The sequence below is a fragment of the Tiliqua scincoides genome, chromosome 14 (genome assembly GCF_035046505.1).
Source record: "Tiliqua scincoides isolate rTilSci1 chromosome 14, rTilSci1.hap2, whole genome shotgun sequence".
Taxonomy (NCBI): Eukaryota; Metazoa; Chordata; class Lepidosauria; order Squamata; family Scincidae; genus Tiliqua; species Tiliqua scincoides.
In genome coordinates, this window is record NC_089834.1 from 2,876,563 (window position 1) to 2,904,353 (window position 27,791).

Consider the following 27,791-nt stretch of genomic DNA (forward strand, 5'->3'; position numbering starts at 1 on the left):
AAAAGCCAGTTCCAGCCTCACCTGGGAGGTGTTCTGAGGCTAGGGAAGGCCTGTGGAGTTGGCTGCAGGCCTTCCCTGGCCTCAGAAGTCCTCCTGGATGTGACCAGAAGCCACTTCTTGTTCTTATCTGTGACTTCCAGTCACATCCAGGAGGTGTCCTGAAGCTAGAAGGCCCATAGCCCACTCCATGGGCCTTCTCCAGTCTCAGAACACCTCCTGGATGTGACTGGGAGTTGCAGACGTAAACTGGAAGAGGCTTCCAGTAGCATCTGAGAGGTCTCCTGAAGAAATTGGGAGGCCAACACAGCCTCTGGAGGGCCAGGTGCACCCCCCCAGGAAAGTCCTTGTAGTGCTGCAGCCCTCCCCCCAGTGGATTTCATTATCTGTGGATTTCTGTATCCACAGTGGTTTTGAAACCAATCCCCTGCAGATAAGGAGGGCCCACTGTAATCTGTTTTGAACAGTTTTTGTAAGCTGCCTAATACAAGGAACAAAGAGTGCTGTCCTTCTGACCTTTGCAGCAACGGGAGTGGTGTTTGGTCCAACGCAGGCTGTGTCCTTCAAGGTGGAGATCTCAACCATTCGGTCTGTTTGTGTAACCATCTCACCAACTTTGCCATTCTGATGCAAATTGTACCACTTAAGGTAAGATGATAAGATGTTCTACACCAGGAGTGGATTGATGTTAAAATCGTGTGGACTACCTATTATTTATTACAGTCATTCTTTCAATATCTGTGGGGGATCTATTCCCGGGCCCGCCGCAGATACCACAATCCACAGATACTGGGGTCCACGTTAAAAATATTTTATAAAGTTTTAAAAAGCATTCCTTACTTTAGTGCTGCATTCCTTACCACAAGGCCATCTCTGGTGCTCCTGGAAGCCTCTTCTGTGTTCCCCTGAGACATACAACTCCCTTTTTTGGTCCTGGTGTGCTGCAGAATGAATTGCGGAAGTGTTTTCCAAATACTTTTGCAATGCATTCTGGGGTGAGCCAGGGTCAAGGAAGGGGGTTGTGGGCCTTAAACCCTGAAGTGGGTCCCGGTGTTAAAATGTTTGGGAATCACTGGTATGACGTGTAGGAAGAATCTGGGTTGTGGCCCAAACCAATTGCTGAATTGCTAACGTCTTGAATTATGACATAGTCCAACAACATTTGCTCCAGGGGGGTGGACGATTCATCTGTTGCATGGTGGAAATTCAGTGGCCAAACTGATCCCGGGGTTGGCAGCTTATTCAAGAGCAGGGAAATGTGACATTTCAGCATTGTGCAACTTAGGCAATTGGGAATACAACTCTTCGTTTTGGTTGCCAAGAACCTTGGAGCTGATTGGCTTAGTTAAGCCAAGGATAGCTACAATTAACGGGAAGAGCTGGAAGTGTGAAGGCAGAACGTCGTTCCCAAGAGTTGTTAAATGCTGGCTTTGTGTTTGGTATTTTCAGTGCGTGTGTGTTGCTGTTCACAGAGTGTTCGAACGGAACGCCTGCCCCATTGCCAACATCCGTACAGTCTCCAAAACCTTTGCTTTACTTACACATTTCTTTCAAAGATTCCCTTTCTGTCTTTCAATCCCATTCAAAGGGTCTTCTGGGGCAACTTGCAGATTAAAATTCACAAAGTGATTGAATAAAACGACAGCAATGTGAATGCAATTAATGGAACCAAACAGAAGAACATCAGAAGAGCCCCACTGGATCAGGCCAAAGGTCCATCTAGTCCAGCCTCCTGTATCTCACAGTGGCCCCCCAGATGCCTTGGGGATGCCTCTTAAGCCAACAAGAGACCTGCATCCTGTTGCCCACTCCCTTGCATCTGGCATTCAGAGATAGGCTACCTCTAAAACCCAGAAGTTGCATATAGTCATCATAGGTTGTAAGCTGTGAGGAATGTTTCCTCTATCATTCTGTCCAATCCCCTTTGAAATGCATCTAGGCCAAATGCCGTCACCACATCCTGTGGCAAGGAGTTCCATGTATTGTCCCCTTACCTAAGGGCTGCATTGCGGCTCTGCCAGTGCTGAAAAGTTGGATAGAATTGGCCCCTGTGACACATAACTGAAACTCTGTTCAGCTTCAGCCTGGACCCAGGTAACAGGTATGCAGGCAGTAGCATAGCAAACTCTGATGGGGGGGTGATGGGTGACCCATCCGAGCACCCACTTTGGTCATGCTGCATTTGACAACTGATGAACCCACCCGCCGTCCCTGAAGCTTTGAACGGCCAGAAATCCCCTCCCCCCCGAAGCAATTCCATGGTACACATGATGTCACCATTGAATTGCATTTGGGTGCTGTGCATCGCTCCAGGTAAGTACGGAGGTGTCAATCCACCCCAGCAGTATCCATGCTGGTGACCCCACTGGGTGCAGGTGAATCCATCCCCCACATTCTAGAACTGCAGTCAGACAGGATTCTAGACTATGGAGAGAAATTCCTTCTGGGTTCAGCACTTGCGTCTGGACCAAGCTGAGCACAGGGAGGGCAGTGGATCTGTCCACATAGTGTCTTGACACAAAGGGGTTCTCTGGCTAACTCTGTTCTCCCCTGTCCTTGGCACAAGCTAACGAGTGATAAATCCAGCCTGCATTCACACTATTGAACAAAGTTTGATGATGTGCTCTGGCTTTCCAAGAAGAGACGTATTTGGTGGTTGGTTGGCAACCTTCAGTCTCGAAAGACTTTGGTATAAGCCTACAGCACCCGGTATTCCCAGGCGGTCTCCCATCCAAGTTCTAACCAGGCCTGACCCTGCTTAGCTTCCGAGATCAGACGAGATCGGACATGTGCAGGGACGTATTTGTGAGCCTGTTAACCACAGTTTAGAAGTCCCACTCGATTTGAGATGATAACAGTCGAGGGCTGGACAGTAACGTGGGAAGGTGCCTGAGGAACATAAAGAATGAAGCTCAGCTCGGTCAAACATTTTTTCACGGCGAGCTTGTTTTCTTAGTCTCATCGCTGTTTCGCTGGAAATGTGGATTACACCACCCACATTTTCTGCTCATTTTCTGACACCTTTCCAAGCTCTTTTCTGACTACTCTTTCCTGAAGAGTTAAATGGTGTTTCACAACATTATAGCTTGAGAGGTCTGTTTCATATCCTCTGCCCTGCTTACTCTTACTAAAGGTCTGTTGAGAAGACTGTATAGCAGCACTACTTAGATTCAGAAAGATTAGTCTCCAAGGGGGAGCAGAGCTTTGGGACTTCTCCTACAGCAGGGGCAGTGGGACACTGTGAGCCGGAGAATTCAGGTGAGCTGAGAAGCAGCATCCAGCTCAGCAGCAGGCAAACTGAGAAACTTGCCTACGGCAGTGTTTCTCAAACTGTGGGTCGGGACCCACTAGGTGGGTCGCGAGCCAATTTCAGGTGGGTCCCCATTCATTTCAATATATATATTTTTAATATATTAGACTTGATTGCATGTGACTGCATAGGGGAAATGTTATAGATCTGTACTTTCAGCATGCTACTCTGTTTATGCTAATAGCAATGATAATAAATTGGACTTCCTCCTGGGTAAGTGTGGATAGGATTGCAGCCTAGAATTGTCAAAAATTTCCTGCGTGATGACGTAACTTCCAGTCATGACATCACTTTCGGTGGGTCCTGACAGATTCTCATTTTAAAAAGTGGGTCCCGGTGCTAAAAGCTTGAGAACCAGAGGCCTAGGGGAATCTGTTAACTTCTCTAGAGCACTGCCTAACCTAAAGGCTGCCCAAGAGACAGTATATAGTGCATCTAACTTTAAGGCCACAATTATATGCAAATATAATAATAAAATAAAAAAAAATTATAAAAATTTTTTTATAATAAAAAATAGGGAATAAGCCCTATTGAACACAATAGCTTAGTTCTGAGTAAACACACATAGGGTAACATTTTAATATACTTGCTTTATTGAGTATTTTTTTTAATGCACACGTTTGTTTTAAGCTGTTACAGTCCACTCAAGAGTTTGAGATGAAATGAGCTAGATCTTTAAATTAATATACAGGCATCCCACTGTACCTGCGGATCCAGTCACCATGGTTTCACTTATCCGCTGTTCTCCACAGGATCTTGCACACACCCATCCTGGACACCATGACCTTTGAGTTTTTTTTATGAGATGTGGAACCATGCATGTTCTTTCTTAACAGAAGAAGAATTTCTTGCTTAACCCTGAGGAATACAACATACAGGGCACAGCCAGAATTTTATCAGAGAGCAGGAACTGTCCCGCTTCCTGTTAATGTTCAGTCAGTCTCCTCCCTCTAGCACAGGGGTGTCCAAAGTTTTTGGCAGGAGGGCCACACCATCTCTCCGACACTGCGTCGGGGGCTGGGGGGAAAAAGAATTAATTTACATTTCAAATTTGAATAAATTTACATAAATTAATATGCTAGCGGTGGAACTTCTATGAATGAATGAAGGTCTTGCAATAGCTCAAGGCCTATAAAAGGCCTTGAACAAAGCAAGGCTGGCCTTTCGTTCGCTGCTGCTGCTGCATCACAGATGTGAAACAGCAAGCAGTGGAGGGAGTCCTCACCCCACAGCTCATGCGAGCAGTCAAACAGTTGGCCATCATGCTGAGAGCAGTTATGTCGTGCCAGTGTGGGCTCCAGCAAGTTTCTGGAGGGCCAGAGACTCATTGGAGACTGGGGTCTCCCTGAGGGCCACATTGGGAGTCCTTGAGGGCTGCAAGTGGCCCCAGGGCCAAAGTTTGGGCACCCCTGCTCTAGCATGTAGGCTGCTTGACTACCTGTCACATTCCTCTGTTAAGCAAGAAACTTTTCCTGTGTCAAGCAAGAGAATGTGTGCTTCCACTGCTAGCAGAGAAAAGTGAATGGGCTTGGAGATTGGGTGGCAAATTATTTTATATAACGTTCCCCCGTATGTTTCTGTATCCATGTGGAGGCCTGAAATGGAACCCCCACAGATATGGAGAGATGCTTGTAGTAAGTTAGAAGAAAACAGTCTAATGAAGAAATTTAAAGTAGACTTTTTTTGGGGTATAGCTGTAGTGGGGGAGGAGCATGGAACTTTAAAATGTACCACTACACCACTACTTCTGTACAATCAAATTGTACAGAATAATCTATATTTATTTATCTATAATTCTGATAAATTGGATAATTGACTTGGTTTGCCTTTCTGCATGACAGACTGCCTGGCTCTCCTGGATGCAGGGAAATAAAAAAAGAATCTCAGCTTCTCAGTCAAGTAGATTTGATCCCTGGTGCACAAAAACACGTGATTGCAAGCAAAATTGTCCAGGCATTACACAAATCTTCTGCGTGCGGAGTGCACAAAGTAAACCAATTAATATGGTGGCTTGTTTGTTTTTGGGTTTCGAGGCAGCTGAAAGTAACAGAACCATTGCAACAATAAAAATGTATTAGAAGAGAGAGGAGGAAAGCAGCAGGACCAGGAAATGAGCCAGACAAGACCAGATCCACCCCATTCCTCACCCCACAGCAGCATCCGCTGGTTGGCAACCTTCAGTCTCGAAAGACTATGGTAGAAGCCTACAGCACCCGGTATTCCCAGGTGGTCTCCCATCCAAGTACTAACCAGGCCTGGCCCTGCTTAGCTTCAGAGATCAGACAAGATCGGGAGATAGTGTTCAGTATAGGGAGATGGTTGGCAACCTTCAGTCTCGAAAGACTATGGTAGAAGCCTACAGCACCCGGTATTCCCAAGCGGTCTCCCATCCAAGTACTGACCAGGCCTGACCCTGCTTAGCTTCTGAGGTCAGACAAGATCGGGAGACAGTGTTCAGTATAGGGAGATGGTTGGCAACCTTCAGTCTCGAAAGACTATGGTAGAAGCCTACAGCACCCGGTATTCCCAGGCGGTCTCCCATCCAAGTACTGACCAGGCCTGACTCTGCTTAGCTTCCGAGGTCAGACAAGATCGGGAGACAGTGTTCAGTATAGGGAGATGGTTGGCAACCTTCAGTCTCGAAAGACTATGGTAGAAGCCTGCAGCACCCGGGATCCCCAGGCGATCTCCCATCCAAGTACTAACCAGGCCTGACCCTGCTTAGCTTCCGAGATCAGACAAGATTGAGCATGTGCAAGGTAACAGCTAACCCACCAAAAAGCAGACTGCCACAGATAGGGCTGTAAATCAATGGAACAGCAAATGCTTTGCCTGCAGAAGGTTCCAGTGTTCCATCAGTCAGTGGTGTAGCTGACTGGGAGCCCTATCCTATCCAACTTTCCAGCTCCGGTGTAGCCACAATGCAGCCCCATGGTAAGGGAACACATGTTCCCATACCTTGAGGAGGCCCCAATGACTGCCCCTCCACCACAGGATGCAGCGCGCACCCCACTGGCACAGTGCACCAGCGCTGGAACGTTGGATAGGATTGGGCCCTGGTTTTCCACCCCAGGGCACACCAGTCATTCTGCCACCCCCTCTGCCCCAGTCCCTCCAACCTGGAAGCAATTGCGGCGACGTGATGACATCACCACGTTTACTTCTGAGACGCTTGGGGCGAGGCCGCCTGCTTCATCAGTGGGCTGCCTGACTCTGAGTGACTGCAGTATGAATGACTGCAGCAGGCGCAGCCGTTCTCGGCGCAATCTTGCACTGCTCAGAGCCAGGCTGGTTGTTTCTTATGAAGTCAGCGGCCTTGCTCCAAGCGACCGTGCTGAGAATGGCTCTGAAAGGGGTAGGTTCTCCTGCCTGCCGCCATAGTCATTCTTTGCGTGGTCACTGGCCTCTTGGAGTGAGGCTGGCTACTTCTTGGTGGCCTTGCATGGAGCGACTCTGTTGCGAGCAAGAAGGGCAGAGCAACAGCAACTGCATCTCCATGCTGGGATGGCATCGCCTCCATGGAGCGCTGCCCAGGGTCACAGCATCCCTGTGACCCCCTCCCCTCGGCTGCACAACTGCCATCAGTGATGATCAGGAACTGCATGGGAGCCAGGAGGACCAGGCTTTGCCCAGATGCCGAACCAACTTGGCCCTGGCATTAGTCAGAGATGCACCTGGTGGGTACCAGAGACAGAACTTTTTCAGGGATTTACCCATTGCTGTGTAGGATCAGAACATGGCTTTTAGAATGTTTGTTCTGAATGTATTTTGTACTGGGAACTGCTTTGATCTTTTAGGAAAGCATTTGGTATTCAACATTCCAGTCCTATGTAACTACCCACGTGGTCATGTAGTGGTGCCAACGGGCCACTTGGAGTAAGGGAAGATTTGTTCCCTTGCCCTGGGATGACCCCCAGCTCTATAGCTGGCACATGTCCATGTTGATCCATGAAGGCAGATTAGGGGGTTAGAATTTGAAGAGTGCCACTACTATTACCCCTGCTAATTGGGTAAGAGGCACTTTTTCAAGTGGGTGCTCCTTTTTTTAGCAGGGGGAGAGTAACTGGCCCACCTCACCCCGGCACTGTCTGTTCTAGTGGCTGTCTGCTGGTGTTCTTTTGCATCTTTTTAGATTGTGAGCCCTTTTGGGACAGGGAGCCATTTAGTTATTTGATTTTTCTCTGTAAACCGCTTTGTGAACTTTTAGTTGAAAAGCGGTATATAAATACTGTTAATAATAATTAATAATAATACTACTGAACCCACCCCCTTCCCAGGCTGTATCTGCTCTTCTCCCTGCCCTGTCACCTCCTTGCCACAGGATGTGGTGATGGCGTCTGGCCTAGATGCCTTTGAAAGGGGAATGAACAGATTGATGATGGAAAAGCCCATCACAGGTTACAAGCCATGATGGGCATGTGCAACCCCCTGATTTTAGAAGCAGGCTACCTCAGAATGCCAGATACAAGGGAGTGGCAATAGGATGCAGGTCTCTTGTGGTCTTGAGTGCTCCCTGGAGTATCTGTTGGGCCACTGTGAATACAGGAAGCTGGACTAGACGGGCCTATGGCCTGATCCAGCAGCGCTCTTCTGAGGTTCTTATTTAACAAAAAATAAAATAAAAATGAAAGCACTAAATAAGCACAGGTGGATGATCTCCTTGTACCTTGGCAGCAATTGATATAGGAATGAACACAGGGAAGTGCTCAGCTCATGCTGAATTTGTCTAATGCGTGAATGTTGCAAAGAGGAGTTGACAGCTGACAAAAGCCTTTGAGAAGTAATGATCTCTTCTCTTTCCCCAAAAAGATTTCTGTAGACTCCGCTGCCGAACAGTGAAGGGTGAGCAAGCCCCCTTCCATGGGCCTGAGACATTCTCATGATTGGCAATAATAATAATAATAATAATAATAATAATAATAATAATAATAATAATAATAATAATAATAATAAAGAACAGGCTGTTAGCCCAGCAGGGAGATTCTCACGTGGAGAAGGTGTGTTGACGGCCTGATCTTTTGTGTGTTGTTCAGAGCGCCGGTGGAGCAGTTGGCGATCTCATCCTTCCGCTGAACAGAAGGATGCTGTCTTTTAAGCGAGTTCATCTCGGGCTCCGCGGGGGCTCTGCTGTAGACCTGTTTCTCGGTGGGGAAATATAGATTTTTTTTGGGGGGGGGGAAGTATAGATTTTTATTTAAAAAATTTCATACTACAATAAATAATTCAAAGGAAAGAAATCACATTTTACATTTTCAACTACAGTCACATTACATCAACTGTTTAACTAGAACACAGATACATCACGTTACAGGTGGATTCACCCCATCTAACCACTCCCACCATTTTTTCCACCTGTTTCTACTGGTTTTCACCCTTTCGTAAGCTGCAACGCCGTATACTCTGGAGACCACAAAGCGGACCCACCCCTGTGTGTTGGTGGACTTTTTCTCCTATATTTCTTTGCCCCCTTTTTTTCTCGGTGGGTGTTTTGCTTTTTTGTAATTATACCTATTTCAGATGACTGGAATGCCAACTCTTGAAAATAACTCCTTTTCACTCCCCCAAATCTAGCATTTTACTGATTCCAGGGGCTGACTCAACACACCTTTTTTTGCCTGGAGAAGTGCGATGTGTTTTATTTTAATCCGCTTCCTTCCTGTGGTCATAGCCCTGAAATTTCACATGAAGTGAATTTAAAGTGAAGCGTTCCTCCAAAGGAAACATGTCAGAGAGTTATTTAGGGGGAGCCAAATATATTTCTGCAAGACAAGAAATTTTCCAGGGATTTCCTGCAGTTTCCAAGGGCTGGCAGTGAAATTTCATGCAACGTTATATTGAAATTCTCAAGGTTCCCGGATTTGTATAAGACAAGCAACATTCCTCAGAGGGCTGTTCTGCCCTTTGGGGAAGATTATTTTATTTATTTACATTTTTATTTCGCCCTTGTTCCAAGGAGCTCAGGGTGGTGAACAGAGTTCCTCCCCTCCTTTTGTTCTCACAACAACCCTGTGAGGTAGGTGAGCTTGAGTGGGGACTTGAACCTGAATCTTTCAGGATTAAGCAACTCCCAAATCCTGGTTATGTGGATATACCCGATAAGTGCATCACTGTAAGCCTCTAAAAATTTAGTTTAGCCATGTTAAGAACATAAGAGCATAAGAAGAGCACTGTTGGAGTAGATCAAAGGCCCATCTAGTCCAGCTTCCTGTATCTCACAGTGACCCAACAGATGCCTCAGGGTGCCCACAAGACAACCAGACACCTACATCCTGTTGCCTCTCCCTTGCATCTGGCATTCTGAAATAGCCTACTTCTAAAACCAGGAGTTGCACACCCCGATCATAGCTCGGACCCTGTAATGGAATTTTCTTTAAGAAATCTGTCCAATCCCCTTTGAAAGGCATCTAGGCCAGATGTCATCACCACACCCTGTGGCAAGGGGTTCCACAAACTGATCACAATCTGGGTAGAGAAATATTTTCTTTTGCCTGCTCTCCCCCCTAGTCAATTTGAGTAGGTGTCCCCTGGTTCTGGTTTTGTGTGAAAGGGAAAAGAACATCCCTCGATCCATCCCCTGCATCAATGGTTCTCACACATTTTGCACCAGGACCCACTTTTTAGAATGAGAATCTGTCAGGACCCGCTGGAAGTGATGTCATGACCAGAAGTGACATCATCAAGCAGCAACATTTTTAACAATCCTAGGCTGCAACTCTACCCACACTTACCCAGGAGTAAGTCCCATTTACTAACATGGCTAAAAGAATATACATAGCAGCTTGTTAAAAGTGCAGTCTGCAACATTTCCCCAAACACAGTCACATCCCATGGTAGCAGTAAGTCTAATATATTAAAAATAAAATATTGAAATGAAGGGGGACCCACCCGAAATTGGCTCGCGATCCACCTAGTGGCTCCCAACCCACAGTTTGAGAAACAGTGCCCTGCATAATTTTGTATGCCTCAATCATATCCCCCCTGAGGTGCCTTTTTCTCTAGACTGATATTGTATGTTTTTAATCTATCTGGCATTTTTAGACCTCCAGTCCAGTAGCTCTGAGGATACGTCCAAAGATGATTTGAGTTGGTGATGGAACGGTCACACTATCACAAAATGTCATTCAGCCAAGGAAATGAGGAGCGTGAGACTGGCAATGTTATTCGTGTTGGGATGGATGCTGTTGGGTGCACGACAAAGAGAGAGAGAGAGAGATCCAAAAACTGTATAACGTGTGACATTGCCAACATCTGTAATTGTATGGTTCAGAATACAAATTTATCCCACTTGTAATGCTCCGATGTATTCTGAATTGAGTGTAATTTCACCCAGAGGTTCCCTGTCAGCCTGGAATGTAAAACAAGCTAGCATTACAAAATGAGCCTAAATAAACAAATTAAATTAATTCTTAAAAAAAAAAAAATTAAACTGTGAACTGGAAGGAAACTCTTGATAACAAACGGTTTGTTTACTTTTGTAATCGGAGTTCTCTGAGAGGGTTCATCAATACAGAGTAGATTCTGAATTGAGCTGAGAGTGGTGGATACTCCTTTTTTTATAGCCGCTGTGGATGCAAAGCATATTTGCTCTGTGTGCATGGAGGGGGTGTGGACATATGCAACTCAAACTCCCCAGTGGGCCCTCTGTATCTGCGGGGGATCTGTTCTAGGAGCCCTGGTGGATAACAAAACCTGTGGATGCTGGAATCTGTGGTAGGCCACGTGGTGCCACATGGTGCCACAATAACCTTAAGGCCACACTGGGCCCTCCAGAGGCTGCACCAGGTACTCGGCCCACTCCATGGGCTTCCTCTCCTCAGAACTCCTCTTCTACATGTCCGGAAACCACATTTGATTTGCAAGTGTGACTTATGGTCACTTCTGGGAGGTGTGGGGAGACCCGTGGCCCACTCCATGGGCCTTCCCCGGTCTCAAAACACCTCCTGGACATGGTTGGAAGTGGCTTCCAGTCGCCCTGGAGGACCTCTCAGATGCAGGCTCAGCATCCACCGATTGTGGAATCTGCAGATGCTGAACCTGTGGATCCTGAGAGGTGAAAGTGAGAATCATGTACTGTAGATCCACCTGTACTGAGGTGAAAGTGAGAATCATGCTCCAATGTATGTACAGCAGTACAGGCTCCACATGATCACGAGCCCTAAGTAAACAGGAGCCATGTTTGCATGAAGGTGGATCTAAGCACATGCTGCTGTATGTACTTTGAGTCGGTCCTCAACTTTGCTTCTGCCTGTGAAGAACTGGAGCAGGATCAGCCCACATGAGGAGGTTGGACAGCAAGGCCAGCTGGTGTGATCCTTCCCCATCCAGGCACAGAGCGAATGCACAGAGTGTTTGTGAGAGGGGCTTAATGCACAGTTAATTCCATCCATCCCATGGAATGTTGGGCTCCTTCATCTTTTAACAGTTGGCACATTGCTTCAAGGCCATGCTTCTTGAATGGTCTTTCCAAAGCAGTTTGCAACACAGCACTTGATTCTTGGTGCCACCACATTGCAAAAAGAAACTGGAAAAGGTGCACAAGACATTGACCAAAATGATTCCTGGACTGGGGCACTTCTCTTACGAGGAAAGGTTACAGCTCCCTTTGGGGCTTTTCAGTTTAAAAAGAGGTGCCTGAGGGGGTACATGACTGAGACATCCGAAATTATGCAGGGGGTGGATAGACTGGATAGAGGGATGTTCTTTACCCTCTCACACAGCACCAGAACCAAGGGAAATCCACTAAAGTTGAGTGTCAGGAAAGTTAGAACAGACAAAATATGTCTCTACCCAGGGCATAATTAGTCTTTGGAACTCCTTGCCACAGGATATGGTGAAGGCGCCTGAAGGCCTCAATGCCTTTAAGAGGGGATTGGACAGATTGATGGAAGAAAAGTCCATCACTGGTTACAAGCTATGATGGGTACATGCAACCTCTGGGTTGTAGAGGTAGTCTATAAATGCCAGGTGCAAGGGAGTGGCCGCTGGGTACAGGTTTCTTGTTGGCTTGTGTGCCCCCCGAGGCATCTGGGGGGGCCACTGTGAGATGCAGGATGCTGGACTAGACGGGCCTTTGGCCTGATCCAGCAGGGCCTGTCTGATGTTCTTATGCAGAAAAAGGAGCGAAATCCAGTTGTGTCCAAGTTCTTGAGTGCACCTAAGGCAGCTCTTTCAATACTGGCATCTTTTTGCATGCCCGTTCCACGTTTCCAAGGTAACCTGCAGCTGATGGAGAAAGTAGGGATGTGCTGCTACTGTAGATGTTCAGAAACTGGTGAGCAGCCCCCATCTGCAGCCAGCGATAAGATGTACCCACCCAAAAGCTCTATAGAGGCCTGGCTTGAATTTTGAAACTACGACCCCGTGCATTGCAAACTGGCTGCACTTTTGTGTTTACAGCTCTCTTAGCATAGAAGAGGCTTTCTCAAACACTTTTGTGTTTACAGCTCTCTTAGCATAGAAGAGGCTTTCTCAAAACCTGTTTCCCCCCCTCTATAAATACAAGCAAGGCACTTTAGAGGGGGGTGCAGGGGGCAAATTGTATCCTGGCCCATAGTCAAAAAGGGCGCCCAGGACCAAAATTTTCTGGAATTCTACAGTTTCTGTTCTCACCTGGGAAGATGCAGGGGGTACCTCATACCTGGGACCGGGGTCAAAAATGGGGCCTGAAAACCAAAGTAGGGGACCTGGAAATTTCCTGGGATCTCAAGAAACGTCTGCATAGATTGTGTGAAGACTCACATTAATATTTTATGTCAACCTATATGGTTTTATTTATCGTGTTTTGTAGCAATTATGATCCAATGATCACATTAAATTATAATCCAGTGGAGAAGGGAAGGGGCCTCTGAGAGTAGAACTAGATCCACTGGGTACAAACTGTAAGAGAAGAGATTCCAGCTGGACATCAGGAAGACATTCTGGACAGTCAGGGAGGTTTGGCAGTGGGATTGCCAAAGGGAAGGGCTGGATTCTCCCTCTCTGGAGTCCTTCAAGCAGAGGTTGGACAGGCACTTGCTGGAGATGCTCTAGGAGGATTTCCAGCCACAGCAGGGAATTGGACTAGATGACCTTGGGGATCCCTCTCAACCCTATGATTCTAATATCTCTGGAGCTCTTTATCATGCCAGCTGGCTCAGAGCCCAGTGGGATTCATCAGGGCTTGGCGTTGATTTTGGGGAAGTCATATAGCAATGCTGGAAGAATTTACAACCACGTGGCACTCAGATCCCACCCCGTTAGCCAAGCGATAAATTGGCAGCAGGCAAGGCTGAGCTTAGTTGCCTCTTTTGACACTTGGCCGCTAGCCCCTCTTTACGACTGGTTCACCCTGCGCATTGGCTCATGGAAACAAAATATCATGTTTGCTGGAAGGTGCAAACTCCCCATCTGTGAATGAGCAGCAGTTAAAAAAAAAGGGGGGGAGCTGTCCTGTGATCAGCAACGGTGAAGATCCGACTGACTGTGCACACAGTCAGCTCACTGGTGCCCCAAGTCAGTATTTTCAACAGTGACAGGCAACAGCAGCCCAAGCTAGATTTTTTATTTTTTTGCCCAGCAACTTTCAACCATCTTCTTCCTCGCAAGCAGGAAGGAGCATAACTAGGGTGGAGCCTGAGGGGAACCTGCCCCGGGTGCTACTCCAAGGGGGGGTGCAATTATTTTTGCAAGCAAACGGCGGCATCGGTTGGGCAGAGGGATACTTTCTCCAGGCTCCGGTGCTATAGGAGGAGAAGATGGTGGCAGAAGGGGCTGGGCTAAAGAAACTGCAGCCATAGCAGTGAATAGAGACCAGAAGCGGGAAGCAAAAGAGGCAAGAGTAAGAGTGAGCCAGAGGAGAAGGAGAAGAAAACAAGAGCTCAGTAGGATCCCTATCTAGGTACCAGTGCTGGGGTGCCCCTTTAAGGAGCAGCCCCTATAGGAGAAGGAACAAGAGGGCAGCTGCTGCCAGAGCCTCCTCCTTCTCCAGGTGACTCCAGAAGTGACATCACACGATGATGTCATCATGTCACTTCTCCAGGTGCCTGTACTATGAGTTACACCTCTGCTCGCAAACTATAATAATCATGTCTAAACCTAAGGCCAATCGGTTCTTTAAACAGTTCTTCAATCATTCTTGATTATTATTTTTCAAAAAATTCTTCATTAAGACAAAATATTATTTGCAGCAATCAGCTGAGTGCTAAATATATCCAGGGCCTTTTGCCCTAGAATGAATGCTGTATTAACTGCTGAAGTTTTAATGATTTGCAGCTACGAAAATGAGCCTTCAGAGAGCCACAGATTTGTACACTCCCCGGTGCCTCCATGCTCAAGAGGAGGGTGAAAGCTCTTGCATTTGCTTTCAGAACAAATCACAGCTCCACATTCCGCATCACACACAGAAGACTTTGGCTTGCTAGCTCTAGTTAGAACAAGCCAGGATATCAAACCATGGTTTTATCCTGGTCTGATGCCCTTGCAACTCATGGGCTGGTTTGGATGACGTGTCTGGCCGCCTCTACCCACTTCGGGATGAGGGGCATTAGTGCAAGCATTCCATGTGCAACACACTGTTCATCTTTGCACAGACACATGGAGGGAAGTTCAGAAGAACTCTGCCCTGTGATTCTGTAGTGGTAAGAGCTCACAGGAGCTTGAGGGGGAGGGGAGGTACACACACTTCTACCCTATATGATGTGGAGGCTCAAGCAGATGTATTCTCCAAACCAGTTCCTTATCTGCTCACAAATTGCAGCTCCCCATTGCAGACATGTGTACATGACAGGGAACTGTGGCTTCTCCCTTGATGCAAGCCAAAAATTCCACTTTCCCCTTGCACATGTAGGCAGGAAACATGCAAGCGCATGGTGGTTCTGTGAGGCTCATTCTCTTAGCAAGGAAACATTTCCCCCCATACATCTGGTGCCAGCCACTGCCTACTTTATAGGCTGCATATTTGTAAGCACCTTGAGAGTGGAGACCTTGTGCGTGTTACTAATGTTTAATGTAGCTGTTTCTATCCCTCCTCTTCGTCATTAAGAATAATCGCAAAGTGGATTAAAATGACAAAACACCCACTGATAGGAAAACTCTGTTTGGCTCTTTGTCTCTATGCCTGTAAGGAGTCATGAACACTTGTAGTGAGGAATTAAGAGGTTTTTTCGTTTCCAGCGTATTGCAAGTGCGATTAGGAAAACTTGAGTTTTTTCTCCTTGTGCTGCTATCTGTCATTCTGCCTCACCTCCCTTTGCCCCCTTCAATGCAGCAATTGACTGGCAACCTGCTCTAGGAAATCCTTTTCCATTCAACTGACAGATTTTTCAATGATCATCCCAATAGGATTCTGCGGGGCAGCTGAGTAAACAGCTAATCTCCCAAGTAAAACTTCAAGGCAGGTTAAACAAAGCGGAGACAAATCCTTTGATTATATAGTTAGATGCGGTGCGCCGGGGCTGTCAGGAATTTTGAGGGTAGGGAATGCAAACAGTTAAGTTCAGGGGTCGCTTGCCAGCATTTCTCCTTTTGTTGCTTCGTGGGTCTGAGAAATCATTGCCCAAATTCTGCCCCCCACCATCTTCTGCCAAGCAGCTGGGAGGATGGAGCATTCAGCGCATGCAGTGGTGCAGGTGGTGAGCAGGCGACCTGGCACAGATCCAAGTCAGCAGCTGCTGAGGCTTACCCCAGGGGCAAGGGGAGAGATGTTCCCTTACCCTGAGGAGACCTCCAGGAGCAGAAAAATCTCCCATGGGATGCAGTGTAGCCTGTACTTGAACCACAGCATCACCACACTGGGATTTAGGTTGGATTGGGCTGTTAGTCCTAAATCTCCTGCCTCTCAATTTCACTTGTTTTAGTCTTACACGTGTGGAACACACACACACACACACGCACGCACACACACGCACGCACGCACACGCACAGAGAGAGAGAGAGAGAGAGAGAGAGAGAGAGAGAGAGAGAGAGAGAGTTCTCGCTATCCACTTTCCAAACCATGTGTAATGCGATCTGCATAATGTTCAAATGTGTGCATAATATAATCATGCATAATGCAATCTGCAGTAGATAACGAGGGGTTTCTTTTTCCAAACTATTGAGCAATTTCAACATGAAAATTTTTTCCTCCTTATCTCTTGCTCTCTAAAATTAAGCTGCTGAAATCATGTCCATGCTATCGGGAGAGGAGGGAGAAGGACTGACTACTGATTGAGGGTCCAATCCTAAGCAGTTGCTGAGCTCCAGCGCCAGTGCTGGATGTCACAAAAGTGCTGAAAGTCACGTCTGCAACACCCAGAGAGGAGGGGCCGTTGGTGCTGGGCCAGCGCCAATCGGAAGTGCTCCTCGGAAGAGCGGCCAGTGCTCCAGGAGTGCTGGCTGGCAGGAAGTAGTATTGGGGTGGGGGGAGGTGGGGAGTGGGTGGAACAGGGGAGGGTGGGGCTGGGGGAGGAACTGGGGCAGGAGGTGGCAGGACCGATGGAGCTCTTTTCTAGCAGATCCTGGACTCGATGTTGGGCTGGAAAAGCCCAACACAGAGCCTCTCAAGTCTGTGCTGGCAAAATAGCCTGCGTAGACTTGAGAAGCCCCATTGTGGGGCTTAGGGCTTCCCTCGAGGAGACCTCCAGTGTGGGACCACAAAAGGCAGCAGTAGCTGCTTTGGTTCTGCTGCACCAGGTTGGGCTGTGAGGCTGCAGTCCTATACAAACTTTCCTGGGAGTACACCCTATTGAACACCATGAGACTTACTTCTGAGTAGACATGCATAAGATTATGCTGTGAAGTTCATAAGAAAAGACCCTATGCTCAAAATTGTACCATTTGCAGGGCTGCAGAACTGTCTTCTGCGCTCCTCGGACTCACTTCCGGGTCCTGGCTTGCCCCAGAATGCGTTACAGGAATGCACGGCACTTACAACTTGTCAGTGGCTTACAGGAGCTCAGAAGCCTGCTCTGAAGCCCAGCAAGTGCACAGTCTTGTGGCACGACGGCAGGGAATGCTATTTTTACTCTTTTTTTACTTTTTAAAATGGTTTTCAAAGGAGACCCCCCCCCCCCCGCATCCGTGGCACTCGTGGATTGTGAAATTCATGGTTGCAGGACTCGCGGATAAGGCGGCCCTTACTTCAACAGTGCGTTTCCAAACTTTGAGGAGGCTTGGCAGGTCTAACAGTGGTTTGCAGTTGCAGTCCAGCTGATTTCTCAAGAGATTGTGGTTGGGTCACCAGAATTAGGTCCAAAAAGATGGCATGAAGTGTGTTTGCTTTATGGTGTGTTTCTTGCAAGGGGAAAGTTCTTCAGCCAGACAGTTTAGAGGGCAGAGAAATGGGATCCTCACTTGGAGCCAGAATGTAATTTTTGCCTCTCTATCAGCAGATAAAAGCAAAATTCCCCAATCGCATCCAAACCTCATCTGTTATTATCAGTGGTCCAACTTTAAGCCATTTCTGCCCAGCGTTGCGTATATGCAACAGGGATCAAATGTGTACACCTGTCGGCTGGGCAGAAATGGGTTTTAAGCTAATTGGACCAATTGCTCCCAATTGGGCCCCTCTCCTACTGGGCAACCATGCCAGGGCAATCTACTCCAGGCTTGTCAAATACACACAACAACACATTGCAATAGACATTTTGAATTTTTTTTTTCTACACAAAAAATAAAATTAATATTTTTATTCAATCACTTCAGTCACTAAAAGAAGTGGTTCTGGAACAATTTACTTTTCAAAGGTAATTTGCACATTTTGTTTGTTTATTTGTAGGCTGACATGTATGCAATTTTAGACCCAGCAGTGGAAACTCGAGTCAGGTGACTTGACTCAGAGTTGCAAAAATCAGCATTTTTTGCTGCCTCGTTTACACTCGAGTTGCGCACGTGGAAGACTCGGCAAAACACTTGAGTCAAGGGTCCCTTGACTTGGCACTCGAACCCATGCATGCAGACTCGAGTCTGCCTGTGTCTGGGTGTGCTTGCTTACTGTTTTGAAGGCATGCAAAACCTCGTGAGGCCATCATTCAGACAGGGTGAGCAGCAGGGAGGTTCCAGCTGGGAGACAGGGAAGGGTTAATGTTTGCTTTTGTGTCTGAGCAGGAGGGGGAGGTGGAAGAGGGAGGTGGAAGAGTCTATCTGACTCTTGCCTGTCTGATAGAAAGGAATGAACTTATGGGTACTGAACAGAGGATGGGCATTCTGATATTTTCTTTGGCTGAGGTGGGGCAGGAGGAGGAGACTAAGGGGGTTCTTGCCTTACGATTGGCTGGAGAAGCCAGGGAGGAGGAGGGAGGCGGTTTATAGCAGTCATGCTTGCCAATTGCATGGCATGGCTGCTGTAAGCTCCATTGTTACTTGGGAGGAGGGAGCCTCATTGAATGACCAACTGAAGTGGTGCTACTTATGAGTAGAGCTGCCAAGGATTGGGTTGTCCTGGTAAGCCTCACAGCTACTGTGCATGACCTGCTCCCTCTTGCCACTTCTGTCCCACCTCCTCCTGCCATGTTTACAGATGAGCAAGAACATCAGGGGAATGTTTAAAGAGAACTCATACACACACCCCGGCAGCAGCCCTGTTTTTTTTTTTTTTCCATGGTGGGCTTGTTAAAGAGGGCAACTCGAGTCTTTTAGAGTTGTGAAAAGGTGACTCGGAAAATTATTCCATTCTTCCACAGATATATAAAATCTATAATAAATCGTATTTCTATCTCTCAGATCCTACAAACCTTGGTTGTGAACCTGCTGGAGCCCCACCAAAAATATTTCCAAATGGGCCCCGCAGCTCCTATCCACTGGGTGTCACTGGAATGTACTTCCAGTTAAATGGGTTTGTGAGTGGAGTTGAGGAACATATTGCTGGGTGTATTCATACACACCTTCAGGGGTATAATACAGGCCTGGGAAGCAGGTGTTGAAGCCTCCTAAATGGACAGATGATTTAAAACTATTGCAAGCATTCAGGGAGTCTGATGTACTGAACTCCCCCGCTGGAATGTTTGCAAGCTGAATTGAAAGGCAAATGTACACTCCACAGTCTGAACCTTGGCGAGTGAATTGACCCACGGGCAAAGGTTTCTTTGTAACCAGACCTTTGAGAATATTTCCCAACTTGCAGAAGTTTAACCTCCTTGACCACATTGGGTGAGAGGTTGAACTGTCAGTCCTCCAAGGCTCAAGCTGTTTGGGGAAGTTGACTTGGAACAGGAGCAAAAGCTCCACTTGATTCAGTGTAGGGGCCTTCCGCTGGAGGGGCCTGGAGCAGGCTTGTCCCACCCCCAGGAGGCCTCGGATTGGCTGGAGGGGGTTCTAGCACCCTTGTCCTCCTCCCTAGAAGAGCTGCCAGACCTGTCCTAGGAGCTGTTCACCTTACAGCTCCCTGCTTCACACTGACTGCCTCTCATCCCTGGCCTCCCTGCTTTATGGAGCAAGCCCGCCCCATTTGGCCCCTCCCCTTCCTCCAGGTGGGGCAGAAAAGGCCTTTCCTGTGCCTGGCTTGTTTCCTGTAGTGTTCCTTGTTGGCCCTGCCAGCCCCCTCTGGCTGGTTGAGGTGAGCCAACCTGCTTTGCCCCCTTCGAGGGCAGTGAAGCCTCCCCACCCTGGGCATGGGGAGCCTGCTCCCAGGTAAGTCGGGGGTCAGGGCATCTGGAAGGGGCCCTGACATTCAGCTTGAACAGTGAGGCGAACATGAGTCAGCAGTGTGATGGGGCTGCAATGTTAGCCTGCATTTGAAGAACTGTAGCTTCCAAGTTGTGAGAAGTCATGGTTCTGCTTGACTCCACATTGGTCCCCTGGAGGACTGTGTCCCATTCTGGAACACCTCACTTTAAGAAAGATGCAGCCAAACTGGAGTAGATTCAGAGAAGAACAATGATGGCAATTACATCAGTCAAGTTTCTGAGATGGCCACCTTATCGCTGAGCTTGGAATCTGGAGCTTCCTTGCTTCGGGGGTTTCTGAGTAGTGCGATGACTCTGTCCAGGTGCAACACACAATCAGAGGGTTGGAGAACAAGCCTTACAAGGAAAGGTGGAGGGAACTTGGTATGTTCAGCCTGGAGAAGGCTCAGAGGGGATATGATGGCACTCTTCAAAGACCTGAAGAGCTGTCCTATGGAAGAAAGGACAAATCTGTTTTCATCTGCCTTTGAAAGCAGAACTAGACCTAATGGGTACAAACTGCAAGAGAGGAGATTCTGGTTGGACATCAGGAAGAAATTCTTGATGGTCAGAGTGGTTTGGCAGTGGAACAGATTGTTGAGGGAGGTGGTGGCTTCTCCCTCACTGGAGAGCTTCAAGCAGAGGATGGACAGGCACCTGCTGGAGACACTCTAGGCAGATTTCCTGCTCCAGGCAGAATGTTGGACTAGATGACCTTGTATATCACTTCAACTCTGGGATTCTATGATTCTGTGATTCTAAGGGCGCAATCCTAACCCACTTTCCAGCACTGGGCATGTGCTGCATCCTGCAGTTGGGGGGGCAATCACGGAGGCCTCCTCAAGGTATAGCAATGTTTGTTCCCTTACCTTGAAGTTGCATTACCCTTATGTCGGTGCTGGAAAGTGGGTTACGATTATGCCCAATGTCTGATAATAGCAGCTAGAAACAATCGCAGCCTTTATGGTGGCTCCTGAACATCGTGACCTTCTCCCTGGTGGCTTTTGAAAATTGACATCTTCCTTGGGCTCCTGAATAGTTCATAAATGCTTCCCTTTCCAGCAAGTATTGGATTACACTTCTGCAACTTGCTTCAGTGCTTTTCTTGTGCTGGTGGATTTCCCACCCTGGTCATTTTGTGTGTGTGTGTGTGTGTGTGTGTGTGTGTGTGTGTGTGTGTGTGTGTGTGTTTTAAATTTTATGTGTTTCCACCTGGTTCATGCACTGCGACACAGAAAAGTGCTTTCGTTTTGTAGAGAGTGAAGTCAAGTGTGTTCAAATTGCCCCTTCTGCTTTGAATGAATAAAAACACTGCCCATTCGCCCCCCCTTACTTATGGATAGAGATCCCAACATCTGAATAGTCCATGCAAAATATCACGTATGTCAGGCCTTTGGCATCTCTCAGCCTGGAATTGTTGTCAGCCAGGATGTGGCAGAGGGCCTTGATGTCCAGTGTCCAGGCCTGGTGAATGTAAACAAATGAAATTATTATTATTATTATTATTATTATTATTATTATTATTATTATTATTATTATTATTATTATTATTATTAACAACAGTATTTATATCTGCTTTTCAACTAAAAGTTCACAAAGCGGTTTACAGAGAAAAATCAAATAACTAAATGACTCCCTGTCCCAAAAGGGCTCCCAATCTAAAAAGATGCAAAAGAACACCAGCAGACAGCCACTAGAAAAGACACTGCTGGGGTGAAGTGGGCCAGTTACTCTCCCCCTGCTAAAAAAAAAAACGGAGCACCCACTTGAAAAAGTGCCTTTTACCCAATTAGAAATAGCAGCACTGTTATTGTAATCAAGTGCACCTGTGTTAGGTGGAAGCCATGTGACTTGGGGAGATGGTAGCTAAGTCACGTAGGCTATGGAGGAGTGGTGCAATGCACCACTGGACAGCCAATCAGAGAGGGTCACAAGACAGTCACAAGACAATGAGGTTGCCCTACTTTGATTGACTGGCCCCAGTATATATGGGGGCAGGAAAAGACACCAAGTGTGGGTTGCTGTGGTGGAGATTCTGCATGAAGTGCTGCTGGTTTGTTTTCTGACTTGGATGCTTATCGTGATTGTGCCTTGCTGTATCCCTGACCTCTGGACCGTCTGCCTGACTACTCATCTGCCTGCTCCTTTGACCAATACATGCTTCTGCATCCAACAAGTCTAGTATTTGGCTCTGTTTGGGACCGGTTGCTTCCTGGGCTCCCTGGCCACTCTGCTGTCAGGAAGGCAAGGGTCATTCTCCCCTGCCAACCTGACAATGTAGAATAGATGAACTTGGTATTTCCGTGCCCAAGTTTCAGAGCATGCAGTTCTTCATTCCTCTCCTCCAACTTAGTATGTCTGTAACTTGGCAGTTGTCCAGTCCCTGCAAAACTGACAATTCTTTTATTTTCCCCTCTCAGGTTTCTTTCTTCTTTTTGTGGTTTGGTTTGCTTGTTTTGTTTCCTTGTTCTGCTGATTTATTGGCAGGTGAAAACTCCACAGCCCTTCCACCGCAAACAGCGGATCTGGAAACCAGACGCAGATTATTTGGCTGTGTGATGGAGATAAAAATTCACAACCAGGCCTGGCCCAAGTCAAACATGTGTCAAATTGCTGCCTAAATTTTACCTCCCCCCCCCCCCCTTGGAGAACAAGCCCTATGAGGAAAGCTTGAGGGAACTCTTTATGTTTAGCCTGGCGAAGAGACAGCTGAGAGGGGATGTGATAGCGCTCCCCAAATACCTGAAGGGCTCTCCGATGGGACAAATTTGTCCTCAGCTCCCTCTGAAAGTAGAATTAGATCCAAGGTGTAAAAACAGCAAGAGAGGAGATTCTGGCTGGACATCAGGAAGAAATTCTTGATGGTCTGGGTGGTTTGGCAGTGGACTCTCCCTCACTGGAGATCTTCAAGCAGAGGCTCGACAGGCTCCTGAAGGAGGTGCTCTTGGAGGATTTCCTGCTATAGAGAGTTGGACTAGATGATCTTGTGGAGCACTTCTGACTTTATGATTCTAAGGGCCCAATCCTATTCAGCTTTCCTGCACTGATGCAGCTGCAATGCAGCAAATGCTCCCTTACCTTGAGGAAGCCTCTGAGACTTCCACTCCATTGCCCTGTTGGCACAGCTGCATCAGTGCTAGAAAGTTGGACAGGATTTGGTCCTAAGACTCCCTGTTCTGCCAGCAGAAATGCAGGAGAGGTGACGTAATGGAAATGCACAAAATACCCCAAGGAGATAGGATATGGTGTCAGCAGTGGTCCCTTTAAGGCCTGGGATTTCAGCAGAGGGTGGAGACTGTATTGATGGACTACTAGAACTACTGATGGACTAACTGACTGAAAGACAGATGGGTGAATGGACTTTAGAGACTGCTGGAGATTGGTGTTTGGCTGCCATACCCAAGACCTGCTGAGGACCAAGGTGCTGTTGTAGTGGTGGGAGGAGCTGCTGGCAGGAGAGGGGAGGAAGGAGGACCTCTGCAGGTGGAACAGGCGAGCTACCTTGGTGGTGGTGGTGGGGTCCAGCAGTGCTGCAGGGCAGAACTAGGGCCATTGTTGCGGAAAGAAGGGGAGCTAATTAGCTTAAAGTGGGCATAATTCTCTAGGTGGAGCTTGGACCGGGAATCTGGCAAAACAGGTGAAGAAGCCCAGAGAAGCAACAATCCTCTTCTTGATTTCTGGTGAGCCGTCCAGAGCCAGTGGCGTCACTAGGGTTCATGTCACCTGGTGCGGGATGCCAGTGCGTCACCCCCCCCATGCAGTAGGTGGGGCAGCATTTACTCAGCGTAGGTTTACTCAGCGTGTGGTCGGTCTGTGGAACTCCTTGCCACAGGATGTGGTGCTGGCGTCTAGCCTAGATGCCTTTAAAAGGGGATTGGACGAGTTTCTGGAGGAAAAATCCATTATGGGGTACATGCCATGATGTGTATGCGCAACCTCCTGATTTTAGAAATGGGTTATGTCAGAATGCCAGATGCAAGGGAAGGCACCAGGATGAGGTCTCTTGTTATCTGTTGTGCTCCCTGGGGCATTTGGTGGGCCGCTGTGAGATACAGGAAGCTGGACTAGATGGGCCTATGGCCTGATCCAGTGGGGCTGTTCTTATGTTCTTAACTACAATTCCCAGGAAGCCTTGCAGGTCTCTTGTTATCTGGTGTGCTCCCTGGGGCATTTGGTGGGCCGCTGTGAGATACAGGAAGCTGGGCTAGATGGGCCTCTGGCCTGATCCAGTGGGGCTGTTCTTATGTTCTTAAACTACAATTCCCAGGAGGCCTTGCAGGTCTTCTTGTTGTCTGGTGTGCTCCCTGGGGCATTTGGTGGGCCGCTGTGAGATACAGGAAGCTGGGCTAGATGGGCCTCTGGCCTGATCCAGTGGGGCTGTTCTTATGTTCTTAAACTACAATTCCCAGGAGGCCTTGCAGGTCTTCTTGTTGTCTGGTGTGCTCCCTGGGGCATTTGGTGGGCCGCTGTGAGATACAGGAAGCTGGACTAGATGGGCCTATGGCCTGATCCAGTGGGGCTGTTCTTATGTTCTTATGTTCAGGTGGTGGGCGTGGTGATGTACCTTTTTTTTTTTTTGGCTGTACCTTATATACACCTTTGGATATATAACCAGCATGTTATATATCAATCAATGCATAATTTCATGCTGACAAAGATGGAACACATTCAGCATGAAATTATGCATTGATTGATATATAACATGCTGGTATTATTCCTCCAAACTGTGATTTTAGTGATTTTGGTCACTAGTGGTGCCACCCCACCCCCCCCAGGGTGTCAACTTACTAACACCTTATTGCAGCAGTTCTCAAGCTTTTAGCACTGGGACCCACTTTTTAGAATGACAATCTGTTCAAGGACCACCAGAAGTGATGTCATGGTGGAAGTGTCATCATCAGGCAAATTAAAATAAGTATAAATAATTAAAGTAAAACAAATAATTAAATAAGCAGAAGCCAGCCCTGTTCCACCAAGTGAATTTCCTCTATAGCCTGCCTGCAGTAACACTCTCCCCCCCCCCAAACCAGTAAGGTTTTCAGCCCTACCCAGTGCCCAGTTCAATTTAAGAACTTCTGTTTAAACCAGATCACTGTCAGGATCCACCTGGCTTTGCAAGTCTCAAAAAGGTTCACCTTATCAACTGAAGCCTCTTTTGATCCTTTTTAGTGTGTGTGTGTGGGGGGGGGGAGGCTGCCTTCTGGAGCACTTGTTTAGCTCCAGGTGCATAGGATCAGGACCATTCTGGTAGCCTTACTCTCCTTCACCTTCCACACCAGACAAGGCACGTTTGCTTACTCATGAGTAAATGCAACCGTGAGGCTTACTTTCCATAGGACTCAATACATTCATCTGCATGGAGGGAGGGACTTCCTTCTCAGGTGTTTTTGGGGCTGCATTCATTGGATCAGGACCATCCTGGTGTCTCTGGATTCCTCTCAGCCTGCCCTTTCTGAAGGACTAAGGCAAGTTCACCTACTCACGAGTAAACGTGCAATACGACTCACATTCACTTTCCATAGAGATCTATGCATTTTTTGTTCTCCAGTCTTTTGGCCATAACTTTTGATAGAAAGGAGATATTTCATTCTGGTTTTTTGCATCGCCTTCCGCTTGAAATTCCACATCCAACGGTATATAATATGATGGGGTTACTCCTAACCACCGCAATTTTAGTGTGTCACCCCCCCATGCACATCACCCAGTGTGGACCGCACCCCCTAGCAATGCTACTGTCCAGAGCTGGACTGCAGTGGCTACTTCTTTCTTTCACAGCTCCACCACTTCCTTTGGCAGAGGTGTTGGAGGATGTAAGCCACCCCTGGCTCTACAGGAGCTCTACCTTCTCACACTTGCTCTACAAGTATCAGAGAATCAATCATAGACACATAGAGTTGGAAGGGTCCACAAGGTCATCTAGTCCAACCCCCTGCCTGTGGCAGGAAAGAAGTGTGAGTGAAAAGAGAATGGGGCAGGGGTGAGATGAAGTGGCTGTGTGGTACCTGGCTGAGGGAGGCAGTGGGTGGATTGAGTTGGAAGGGACCTGGGAGGTCATCTAGTCCAGGCCCCTGCTTAGACTACAGCATCCCAGAAAGGTGGCCATCCATCCACTTTGCTTGAAAGCCTCCACTGAGGGGAAAGCCCACAACTACGCAAGGAAGGCTGCTTCAGTGCTGGGCTGCTGTTGTGATTAGGAAATCCTTCTTCATGCCTAGCCTAAATCTACTTCCTTTTAGTTCCAACCCATTGGTTCTAGTCCTGACCTCAGGAGCCAGAGGGCAATTCCTCCCCTTCTTCTGAGTGACAGCCTTTCTGATATTGGAGATGGCTCTCATTACCTTCCCTTAGTCTTCTTTTCTCCAGGCTAAATGACACGAGCTCCTTTAACTGTTCCTCACAGGACCTGGTTTCTGGACCCTTCACCATCCTTGTGACCCTTCTCTGAACATGCTCCTGCATATCATGCACTTCATCACTCCATATTTCTTTACCCAGTGAGTAAATAAACTGTGGAACTCCTTTCCACAGGATGTGGTGATGGCATCTGGCCTAGATGAAAAGATTGATGGATAGACTGATGAATGAAAGGTCCACCACAGGTTACAAACAGTGATGTATATGTACAACCGCCTAGTTCTAGAAGTAGGCTATGTCAGAATGCCATGTGCAAGGGGGAGGCAATAGGGTGCCGGGATCTTGTTGTCTGAGCTCCCCGAGGCACCTGGTGGGCCACTGTGAGATGCAGGAAGCTGGGCTAAATACACCCTTGACCTGATTCAGGAGAGCTCTTATGTTCTTATCACAACTTTTGGCAAGAGAACTGGGTTACAGCCCTACTCCAGCGCTCAGTTTGGAAATTTAGTATCTAGGGCAGTAGTTCTCAAGCTTTTAGTGTTGGGACCCACTTTTTAGAATGAGAATCTGTCAGGGTCCACTGGAAGTGACATCATCACACAGGAACATTTGTAACAATCCTAGACGGCAATCCTACCCACACTTACCCAGGAGTAAGTCCCATTGACTATCATTGTTAAAAGCATATACATAGTAGCCTGTTAAAAGTACAGATCTGTAACATTTCCGAAAATGCAATCACATACCAGTCAAATATATTAAAAAATAAAATATTGTAATGAATGGGGACCCGCCTGAAATTGGCTCACGACCCACAGTTTGAGAAACACTGATCTAGGGGATTTGTAATCCCCTACCTTTCTAATGTAGAAAAATGCCTGTTCACAAACTGATGATACAGTGAGTGGATAATTACGAGAGAGAGAGAGAGAGAGAGAGAGAGAGAGAGAGAGAGAGAGAGAGAGAGAGAGAGAGACCCAGGCATATAGTTATTAACTCAAATTTTGCATAAAGTTTTATATGACAATGAGCATCTGGGATTTGATTTCTCCCTTTCAGTGTCTATTATCTATTAATGATGCTCTTGTCCTTTATTAACACATGGGATTTGTTGGTTTTTTTGTCCTCTCTCTCTGGTGGCATCATTTAAGAAAAAAGAAAGCGGTCTTTGCATGAAAAATTTAAAATAGCACTCTAAATAATTGAGAGCCAATAATGCAAAGAGTTCCTCTAATAAACACTCGTCGTTGGAATTATAAAAAATGAAACAATTTTAGTGGTGTTTTTAATAAAGACTCATAAACAGAACAGAAGCCCCTTTCCAATTCAAAGTGCTTCTTATTCAGAGATACTTATTTACCTATTTTTTTTTTGTCATTGGTGCCACTTTTTAGTTGCTGATGGCTGGGAACAGCATCAGTGATGTGCTCAAGTCCCTAACCCCAAGTCTTGAATCAAGTCTCAAGTCCTGAGTCCTTGCTGAAATGCGCGCGCAAAAATGGCTTTGAGTCCCA

At 47.2% G+C, this 27,791-nt stretch overlaps 1 protein-coding gene and 1 pseudogene across 1 annotated transcript in view; one reads left to right on the top strand and one right to left on the bottom strand.

Moving 5' to 3' along the window:
- Positions 1–27,791, top strand: part of ADGRD1 (adhesion G protein-coupled receptor D1) — a 235,142-nt gene that overhangs the window by 105,506 nt on the left and 101,845 nt on the right. The window contains exon 15 of the mRNA XM_066609760.1: positions 522–645. Coding sequence (XP_066465857.1) covers positions 522–645 — 124 coding nt within the window. The remainder of the gene's footprint in view (positions 1–521; positions 646–27,791) is intronic.
- Positions 2,692–2,808, bottom strand: LOC136634951 (5S ribosomal RNA; annotated as a pseudogene).